The following is an 11,092-nucleotide window of genomic DNA, read 5'->3' as shown; positions in this document are numbered from 1 at the left end:
GCTCTCCTTCTGAGTGAATGGTGAAAATAGTGCCCTGGGCAAGCAGGGCGGAAGGTGCAGGGAGATGGGCACCATCCCCAAGATGAGGCGGGAGAGGCCAGGTCATGCGTTCTTACATTGTAGGCCACAGTGAAGAGTTTGGGGTTTCATTTGTATTGCAGTGAGATGCTCTTAAATAATGGATTATTTTAGAGATTAGACCTTACATCCTTATGGGAGAAGCTGGTAAGGTACCATCTGTAAGAAGACCATTGGGAGATCAGAAAAAAGTGCAAACCAGGAACCACAAAGCAGAGGAAATGAAGAAATCGACAAAAGGCTGTGTCTCCATGCTCAGTGGTAAACCTGGGTCAGCCCATGCAGGCTGAAAGGCTGGACACAACTTGGGGGCAGGAAGGACCAATGAGAGCCCAAAACGATAGACCGGAACCTGTGAGGACAAACCGGAAGCTGTATTTGTCTTTCACAATCTGTGGGTGACCTGCAGAAGCTGGTGCGCTAGTCGCAGCATTGCACTTACCACTTGTGGAGCAGTTGCGACAGCGCTGCTTCACGCGGCGGGACTGACACTATGTTCTATATTCTCTCATCTTCCAGAGACCCGTGGGGTAACGAGGGAGAGCAAGCCTCACTACACAAGTGCATTTCAAGTCTTTGAAAGTTCAGCATTCCACTAGCCAGAGTAAGTCACATGGCCAAGTCCAAAGCCAAGGCATGGGAAGTCCACTCCATCTCTGGTAGGAGGAACCAGAGCTGCATATCAAAGTGTGCAGACTCCGGGTGGGTGAATAATTGAGAAAAGTGATACAACTGCTTTTCAATGTTACACTAATCTGTGTGACCAGAGGTAACCGTGGATGTGCAGAGAAGGGGATGGATTCAGGAGACAGTTGCAAGGCAGGACCCATGGGGTTTGATGAGAGATCGCATACAGGAGATGACAGATTAGGAGGAATCACGAGGGAGTGCAGTACAGCTGGAGGAGAAGGAAGGTGCTGTCTCCAGTTTGAGAGGCATCCCATGGTGGGGTCAAGTAAGCAGTTGGCTTTAGGGACTTGAACGTAGAGACAAGGTCTGGAGAAAGGTTTAGAACAGACAGTCATCAGCTTATCAAAGCCTGCCAGAGGGCTTTGTGACGTATTTGCTTGTGGCCATAACCTGCGACCTTGTGGGTGGTCTATTCTCCCTTCTCCAACCACACACCCTGATATGGACCCTTGAAGACATCAGCTCTCACAAGTTCAAGGTGCTCCATGCCGCCACCTAAGAGGACAGTTGTGTCTCAGGTTTAGAGAGCTGAAAGGAGGAGATAAACTCTGCATTTGGCCTCGCTTAGTTTTTGTCTGCCTGACTTACCAAAAGGGAAGGGTTGGAATCTCCCACTGCCAGGTGGACTTACCAATTTCTTCCTGTAGTTCTCTCATTTATACTGCATGAGTTTTGAGGCTATCTGATTTGGTACGTGCTTAAAATTGACTCTTCTTTGTAAGTTGAACCTCCCTATCCTTTACAATCTTTTTTTTTTTTTTTGCCATAGGATTCTAGAATTAAAGACATGCAAAATACAAGCCAGATACTTAGTATTTTAGATTCAACTAAAACGACTGTCAAAGTGCTTAGAAACTTTCATACAACTTCTAAGATGCTATCAACTTCTGAACATCAGGTGTTGTAGCCTTCAACAATCACAGCCACACTTTTGAACCTGGTACTGCTCCTTCCCCTATCACCAAGTTAAGATGGCTTGGAATTATGACTTGACCTCATTAGGGATATTTTTCCTTTCCTTTGGCCTTCACTACTTTTTTTAAAAATTGAAGTATAGTCAGTTACAATGTGTCAATTTCTGGTGTACAGCACAATGGCCCAGTCATGCATATACGTACATACATTCATTTCATATTCTTTTTCATTAAAGGCTATTGTATGATATTGAATATAGTTCTCTGTGTCATACAGAAGACATTTTTTAAAATCTATTTTTATAAATAGTGGCCAACATTTGCAAATCTCAAACGCCCAAATGTATCCATCCCTTCCCACCCCCTTCCTCCTGGTAACCATAATATTGTTTACTATGAGTCTGTTTCTACTTTGTAGATGAGCTCATCAGTGTCCTCTTTTTTTTCTTTCTTTAGATTCCACATATGAGTGATATTATATGGTATTTTTCTTTCTCTTTCTGGCTAACGTCACTTAGAGTGACGATCTCCAGATCCATCCATGTTGCTGCAAATTGGCCTTTGCTACTTTTTAATAACCAGGTGCTACGGACTATTTGTGCCCTCTCCCTGCAAATTCACACATTGAAGCCTACTCCCTAGTGTGTTGGTATTAAGAGGTAGAGCCTTTGGGAGGTGATTCAGTCATGAGGTTGATGCTCTGGTGAACTGGATTCGTGCCCTCAGAGGCCTCAAAGGGCTCGACCTTTTGCCCCTTCCCCCATGTGGAGACACAGCAAGATGGCTGTCTCTGAACCAGGAAGCAGGGCCTCGCCAGATACCAAATCTACTCCGCCTTGATTTCCAGCCTCCGAAACTGTGAGGAATGTTTGTTGTTCCTAAGCCACTCAGTCTGCGGTTTTCTCTGAGAGCAACCAGGACAGACCAAGACACCAAGTTTACCCAGATACTTATTGCTCCACTTTCTCTCCGTAACCTCCTACAGCGCTTTCTTGCTTTGTTTTTCCTCATGTTTAAACACTTCATCCAAAGTATTTGAGTGGCGGCTTTTGAGTGGCTAGACCTAAAATTCTAACTTCAAAGTTCTTTTCCTTTGGTTCTTAAGAATGTAACTTCACCAACAAGGGTTGTTGCTGGGGAATCTGGAGTCTGTGGGAATCTCAGCTCGAAAGGGCTTTGCTTTTGCTCATTCTCTCCGGAAGCTTTCAGAGTGATCTTTGTCTTGTTACTCTTAAAATTTTATTAGCTAGCAGCGAAGATGAATGAACTACATTACAGTTACGAACCCACGTGAAAGAATCTCTCAATAACTTTTTGTGTGGGGGGGATGGGGGTGTAATTAGGTTTGTTTATTTTTAGAGGAGGTACTGGGGATTGAACCCAGGACCTCATGCGTGCTAAGCATGTGCTTTACCACTTCAGCTATACTCTCCTCCAGAATCTCACAATAGCAAGTGAAATGTGACAATACATGTACCGTGTCATTCCTTTTACATAATGTCCAAAAACATGCAAAACTAAAGCTCAATAGTAAATTGTTCAGGGATGCACATATATGGCAAAATTGTGAAGAAAAGCAAGGGAAGGCTAAACCCCGAACGCAGGTCGTGGTTCTCTCTTGGTAAAGGACGGGGATGTACCAGGAGGCAGGCCCATGCGGTAGGGGCGGGAGGTCTTCAGTACTGAAACGTGCTGCTGTCCTGGCTGCCGGTAAGAACATGGGTATTAATTTTTAAATACCTCACACATATTTGCTGCATGTATGTATTGTCAGGTAAACCATTCCACCTGTGACCGGCTGCCCAGCAGTGGCTCACAGGTCAGGACACTGGGAACAGGAGATAGCAGGGTGCATGCCCTATGGGAGTGAGAAGTGGTTACTCCGGCCCAAGCGGCCAGGGACAAACTGGGGCTAGAGATGGGGATGAAGGAGCCCTAAGTCGGCTCTAAAGTAAGAAATACAGCAAAGCACCTCTGGACGCACCTTTAACCTCCACTGGAGCAAGAGCTGTCACTAGCTGTTCTCAGGCGTGGCTCTGAGCCTTTCCTGGCACCCACACCTCAGCATTTCCTGTCCCCATCTAAATGGTCGGCCTGAAGGGCCTGAGGCTGCTCTTGGAGACTTTGAGTCCACTGCGTGGCCACAACAGCCTTTCCGGTCATCAGTCCCTAAAAGGTCTCCAGCCTCCAGATGTCACTGACTTAATAAGAGACTCATAACTTCACCTCAAAGTCTAGCAGGAGTCCACTCCCTAACCAAGGTCCCCCTTCGGCTCCCTCCCACCGTGGTCTAGGTGTGGGGGGCCGAGGATACTCCAGCTACCGCTTTCCTCCATTGATTAATTAATTCGCAGGGGGAGGTAATTAGGTTTATTTATTTATTTTTAGAGGAGGTGCCAAGGATTGAACCCAGGACCTTGTGCATGCTAAGCATGCGCTCTGCCGCTTGAGCTACACCCTCCACGCCTCCAGCGAGTCTTTAATGTACCTGGCAATGCTGAACTCGTTGGAAATTTTTACTTTCCCTCTCCTAGGTGATGGCTTTTAATCAACGGCAGGTTTCTTGAAGACCAGCCAAAGAAGGCACGTGAACAGCAGAACTCCATCCAGGAGAGCTTTTATTTGTACGGAACAGTTTTAAAAATACAGAATAAAATAGCTTTATCTCTACTATTATTCACAACATCTGGTCCGAACATTACATATTTTTAAAATACTTAAACGTTTAATGAAGCCATGTTAGAAAAACAATATGAAAATTCTTCTTAAAAACTCCATAAAAGAATTACACATCTCCAAAAACAACCCCACCCCAAATACCCTCAGTATGCAAAATAAAAATTAAAAACAAACAGAATCCCAGAAAGGTATATAGCCAAAGTCAGTCACGAAAACTTAAGGAAAATATAGGCATCCTCACTGTTTTAAGAACAGTCAGAAATGTGTTAACATGTCAAACAAAGGTTGTTACGAATGAATGAAAAGGGTATTAACTTGACTGTCAGTGAGACGGCCCCAAGGGGTCCTAAGTGCTGGGAAACACACAGAGCAATTCTAAAGAGGCTGGATGTCACCCGGGTGGAGTGATGATGAGGTACAGTGGACAACAACCTAAAAGGACAGGAATGTGTGAGGTTGCGGAAAAGGGATCCTCAGCGCTCCCGTGCTTCGTGGGTCCACGGGCGGAGGCTGAACGCTGGCAAAAACAGGCAGTCTTCTTACACACTTACACACTTCCAGTTGTGACTGCAGGAGGGGTGGAGGGTGGAAACCGTCCCAGTCTCTGTATCAAAATCATGAGGGGACACAACACAACACGCACAGCATGTGAGGCCCCAGGCACTTCCCGAAAGCCCAGGGGTGGCTCCCTGGAGAAGCGGGCCCTGGGAGAGCTCAGGCCTGGGGAGGGGGACGGGCGGCTGGGGACATGGCTGGGTGAGCACACCGGGGGCCAGCGACAGCCACGCCAGGCCTGCTGCCTGCAGCTGAGTGCGCACGCCCAGCATAACCGCCTGCAGGGTGCTGCCTTTGCTCTCGCCAGACAGGTTCCGGAGTGAGGCTTCCGCCACAGCTCCTCATTCGTCTCTTATCTGGCCTGGCCACTCTGTGGCATCAATATCACGGACGATTACAATTGCCAACTTCAAGTCTAAGTTGCTAATACCAATACTTCAGCAAGGACATGAATTAAAGAAAGAACAACTTAGCTCATGGTCATAAAACATACACATGGGTAAATAAAGTATACACACATACCAGAGATTCATCAATGGAGAAATTCTATCATCACATGACATTGTCATGAATATTTTCATTCCCTCCCTGGAAAACTGTGACTATTATCCTGGGTAGAAATGTTATTTTACTATATGGAAATACTGTAATATTCATGCATAAACCAAGCTGTCATCATGAAAGTCAGTATTCTACAGTATGAAGTAAATCCTGTGTGAATTTGTTACCATGAAAACGGGAAACCATCAGGACCCATGATGCCTGGTGAAGCCACTTCCCTTGCCTTGATCAATCACAAGAAACTTACTATCATTTAACATTTGAAACCCTCTTAAGAAAGATTCTGTATTAGTGAATCTATGTTTAATTCCCTAGTGAGAATGAGAAAGCATATTGACTACAAAGACTGGAGCTATTTCCCATTATTCTGTGAACCATGTCAGATATTTTATAAAAAACCAGTGGTAGGTTCTCCCTTGTCCCCACAGTGACAGGGCAGCATCTACTGCCCTTATAGTTTTTACTTTTTACACCAGGATCACCAACGTAAATGTAAAGATGGTGGGTAAGCGTTCACTGTGGAAATTGGAGACTGAATGCCCTGCCCAAGGACATTTACATTCAAAATATTTTAAAACATTCTACTGGCCAAGGCATGGTGGATACATGGCCCCAGCAATGCAAGTGGGAGAAGCTCAGGCAGACCATGCACGGCCACCATGACCCCCAGAACCTCCCCTTTGGGTGTGGACTTAAACCAAGAAACAGTTGAATACATTTTTCTTTCAATTACAGATTGATTCTGTAAGCATATCTGCTAGTAAGAGGACCACTTCCTAAACCTTCTGTCCCCTTCCCCCATCTCGGTCACAGAATCTAAAGTTGGCCCCAGTGGAAGGAGAAGGGCGAAAACCTTCCTTCCAACAGGAGGTGTGGACAAAGGGCTTCTTTGCACATTTGAAGGCTTGCAGAAAACATCCCCCCCAAGACAGCAGATTTGAAATTTCCCAATAAAGCCCAGCCAAGGAGGGCTTTCAGAAGGGAATGAGTTTCCAGATGTTTGAAGCACTTACCCTGAATGTTACCCACTAGGAGGGAAAATGCCTGGGTCAAGTTAAGCTGATGGGGAACTTGTTCTTGAATTACTAATGGTTCAGAGGCTTCATTTGGATATCTGGTCCTTCTGCTCACCTAGAGCTAGAATATTGCAAATCTCTGAGATGTTTAACAGTTTTCCCCATTGTTCAGGGGAGAGAAATTGGGAGATGCCAGGCAAAATACAAACAGAAGGAACTAAGACCACCTAGGGTGACAACTAGGGCTGTCAGCCTTGCGGGCTTCCCAAGTGAAGTGGCATTAACCAGTGTGCTTCTAAAGTAACTATGCACCAAATACACGTCAAAAAACATACCATACACATTAAAATTTAGAATCTAAATCTTTTACTTAATCTGCAGTTAGGTCTTGGCAAAACAATGCAGTGGCTCTGAAATGTTCCTGCCAGAATACGCCTTAAAGCCCCAAACTTTCCAGGAGTCAAGGAGGCTGCAGAGACACAATAATGCTGCCAAAGACATCTCCGCGTGGTGAAGCAGAGCCAGCCGTGGGGGGCGGGGGGCAGGAAATTCACCCCGTGGACACAAGGCTGCCGAGAACCAGGCCTGCTGCTGGAGACAGGAATGCCTTCTGCCATCCAAGGTTCAGCCAGAAAACAAACACTTAAGAAGCACAACCTCATGAAATGAGGTCACTCAGGCTTTTCCTTTGGTTGAAAAATTTCAAACCAAACTCCATAAAAGTCATTTTTGTCAGAAAGAATTTAATATTATTAATTAGAACTCAATAGAGGGGGCCTTTCAGTTGCTTTTCTCACCACCTTCAGCAATAACTTAAATAACAAAGGCAGCATTTGGCCAGGGGATCTAATCTTCTCTGCAAAATCAAGATCCAGTGGACATTCAACATGCAACACACGGAAAAGCCTTAAGCCTTAAGCCTTAAGCCTTAAGCCTTAACTGCCAGACATGACTGGTGGCAGAACTGCAGGGGTGGATCTACCAGGACGCGGGACCACTCAGTGTGGCGGCTCTGCTTGTTACCTGCCCCGGCTTCCCTTCTTCACAAAACAAATTCACGGATAACTTAACCCATGGTTTCTGGGCTCTGGTCCAGTAGTCAGTTTTGATAAATAGATTAAGCATTACAGTATTTACACTTTCATGGTACCGAGCAATACAAAACACAACCACAATAATGGTTACTGGCCTTCGAGAGCCATGACAACAAGCTTCCCTGATGGTGTCCACAGCTTTACAAATGCTGGTTCTTTCCTTAATAGGGAATAGGAGGTGAGGGACAAGTAATAGGGATGTAAGGTAAGAGGGATGCATGGAAAAAAACACTGATGTCAAAAATCTGCTTTAGTCAATAACATTAAATAGGAATAAAATCTTGTAATTATAGACACACACAACAATAACTGACATCCACATGACAGCAGAGCCAAGACTTCCATAAACATCTACTTGGTGCCCTTGTGGCATGTATACCCACCACACCAGCCAGGAGTGATAAATGCCAGATAGAGTGTCTCAGCTACTAGCGAAAAAGAGGCCAGCATGAGATGTGCTGGCCTGCCTTGGGCCAGGGTGGCACCAAGAAAAGTGTAGCTGAGAATCAGATACTGGTTTCAAGGTACCTCCCCTTCCCCTCCCATCCCAGTTTTCATTCTAATACCTGTACAGACCTTACCCATGCACAGATTTGGGCATAGGGTACCAATGTTACCATTTTCAATCGGCCAGTAGCCCCCTCCTACAGGAGCATCAGGGAACACAGAATCACATTTGACCAGTCAGTTGTGACAATGCAAGGCAACTGCCCCTCGACCAGAGCAGGTCTCTGCAGGTGCAGGACCTAGTGCTTCCAGGGACAGAAAGCTCCTGGACCCTGGAGGGGGCTTGTAAGAAAGCCAGAATAGGGTGTCAGAAGGGGACTGAAAACAAGGAATCGCTGTGGATTTCAAACAGCCATTCCCACAAGAGGAAAGGAACTCCAAATTCAGTGACCATAGCCAGCAATGGGTGCTCTCAAGGGCAAAGGGCCTAAGTAAGGAGACAGATGAGACACTGTATTAGACATGATCACAACCCACAACAAAAAAAGCTATTTGTAATCTGTCTTAGCTCTGGGGTGGAGAATGTAAATGCAGATATACAAACATATATGTTACTGCTTGTTACTTAGCAAGGAACTACAGATTCATGCCTCACTGTGGCCAGGCCACAGGGCGAGCTACGGCTATACTGTGGCCTGCGAGTCTTCATCTGAACTCCGACTGCTGGCGCTCTTGCCGAAGCTTTTCCACGTGTAGCCTGCAAAGGTTGGGCTGATGGGTAAGTAGCTGAAGCATCTGTACTTTTTAATAACGTTCATGCCAAATGGCAAATCATAGGATTCCATGCCATCGAGAGACTTGCTCCCTTTGCCCACACCCTTCTTCCATTTCCTGATGCCTCTTTCCTCTGGAGTGCCTGCAGAACACACAACGAAACGAAAACAAAGCAATGGAATGTTTAGCTGAGCGGTTCTACCAAGAATCGAGATTCCCCACTACCGCTGTCCCAGAGACTGAACCGGCTGGGACGAGAGCAGGGAGCGCCCAGGCAGCAGCTGATGCCCAAACCAGAGATCTAAGAATCACTCATGTCTCAAAACAACCACTTCTCCTTCAAACGCAAATCTGATCTTACAAAATGGGGCCCAGAGTCCTTATCACACCTTACAATGATTTCAGCACTTTGTCGTTGCACACCCACACCCGCCCCGCATCCAGACATAGCACATTTTATACCGCGTTGCTCCATTTCTCGTGTGTGTGTGTGTGTGTGTGTGTGTGTTGGGGGGGGCATTTGTCATGTTTTCCCCACTGGCTGTGCTCCTGTGAGGATGAACTTCCACTGGCACAACAATCCAGGCGATTCTGTACCCTGACAGCTGAGTCAGGGAGAGAGGTCTGGACCCAGAGTTCGGCAACTCCTGGACTCCTTTTCACAAATCTTCCCAGTGCAGCCAGAAGCACTGGCGCCTGCTTTCAGCTGCCTGGGAGCCCTGGCAATACGTTTCTCTGCCTGAGCCTGGGTGAGGAGCGCGAGCCCGTGGTGCAGTGCTTAGGAACCTCACTATTTTCCTGCATGTAAGCTATGCCCTCCCATGGGCATTTCAGTAACAAAACCGACTGTAACTTCCCTCTGTCTGATTGCTTTGCCTCTCTCTCAGTCAGTGCTGACTTAGGAGAGACAGAAGATGGTACTGACCTCCCACAGATCTAACACCTCCCATCTATTCGTGCATGGGACTTCTTCTGCCAGATGTGTTCATCTCTCGTTTCCCCAGTAACCTCTTCTTGACTGAGGCTTTTTAAAGGTAGATTAAGGGGAAAAATCTCAATAAAGCCTTCAAGCTCAAGAATAAACACCCCCATGACAGCAGACAAATCTACCAGTGCGTCCACGGCAGCACTTTACAACAGTACAAAGCAGCCTCTTCTAGGAAGCTGGGAAAGCACAAGGCAGGGCCCACATCACATCCCAGCCCGTCACCCAGCACTTGGCATAGAATGCACCCAGCTGTGAAACAAGGGCTAGGGGTGCTGTAGGGCCAGCCGCATCTAGACATCTCTCAGACACCAGTCCCAGCAGCAGCCTGTCTTCGGAATGACTCGTTTAAAGGACAGGCTCCTCAAGGAGGAGAATGCTGCTGGCTGTTGGCAGCTGGCTCAGGAGTGTGTGAACAAGCCAACGCAGGCCAAGCTGCACGGCCCCGGACAAGGCTGTGCGGAAGGGGAGGCAGCCTGGAGCGTGCTCAAGGCATCCCACTGCCATTTCACCACATGCAAGGAATTTACTTGCTTTCTCTTAAAAGTAACTCAGGAAGAAGGAAAAAACCAAAAACCCAAAAAACTAATACATTTATTAGCAAAAGAGTGATTCATGAAAGGTGGCTAGGAGTGTCATCTTCATCACTTTAGGAAAGACAGTTTTAACCGGTGATGGCTTTGAACTGATTCACTCTTCCTTCTTCCCGTACTCATTTGGCAAAAAAGTGAGTCACAGGTGTAATAAGCAAGTTTGATGTATAGCACATACCTGGGATGGTATTATCCAAAATAAACGCCACACAGCCTCCAACAAACATAGCAGTTGTGAGAAGAACATTCAGTACTTGATCGATGCCTGTTATCCCTAAAAATAACACAGTAACAGGTCACTGCCAGTCCAGACAGACCCGCCCTTGACTTACAAAGGAGCACTGGGGTGGTCACTAATCACCAGACAATGCAGTGCACGAAACCATCAACTTCTGTTGTGCGTGTGGGCGTAAATTCTTCCTAGTAACATTTTAAACTACTACGAATACTTTCCACAATAATCAAAAGTTACCATAAAAGATCCTAACAATGTTCACAGAAGAGCAATCTAACAAAGTCAACCCTGTAATAAACAGTGACGTCTTTGGGGGTGTTGTTTGCAGATTAAAAAAAAATCACTATAAAAGATGACTGTTGTAAGGCTGAAAAATTTACAAAGAAAACAACAAAAATATCTGTGGGATGAGCAACCAAATAAAGGGCTTCAGAACCCTAGGTTACTAATCAGTGCTTAGCTGCTTTAATT

The 11,092-nt window shown here is 46.1% G+C and overlaps 1 protein-coding gene across 9 annotated transcripts in view; it reads right to left on the bottom strand.

The window, feature by feature from the left end:
* Nucleotides 1–4,283: 4,283 nt before the first annotated feature.
* Nucleotides 4,284–11,092, bottom strand: part of SLC23A2 (solute carrier family 23 member 2) — a 112,012-nt gene continuing 105,203 nt past the window's right edge. For all 9 annotated transcript variants that reach the window (XM_074346958.1, XM_074346959.1, XM_074346956.1 and 6 more), the window contains 2 exons: nt 10,565–10,660; nt 4,284–8,950 (listed from right to left, as the gene is read on the bottom strand). In XM_074346958.1, the coding sequence (XP_074203059.1) occupies nt 8,718–8,950; nt 10,565–10,660 (329 nt within the window). In that variant the 3' untranslated portion in view covers nt 4,284–8,717. The remainder of the gene's footprint in view (nt 8,951–10,564; nt 10,661–11,092) is intronic.

This window comes from Camelus bactrianus, chromosome 19 (assembly GCF_048773025.1).
Source record: "Camelus bactrianus isolate YW-2024 breed Bactrian camel chromosome 19, ASM4877302v1, whole genome shotgun sequence".
Lineage (NCBI taxonomy): Eukaryota > Metazoa > Chordata > Mammalia > Artiodactyla > Camelidae > Camelus > Camelus bactrianus.
The sequence above is the reverse complement of the archived record's forward strand: the minus strand, read 5'-3'. Positions and strand labels throughout refer to the sequence as shown.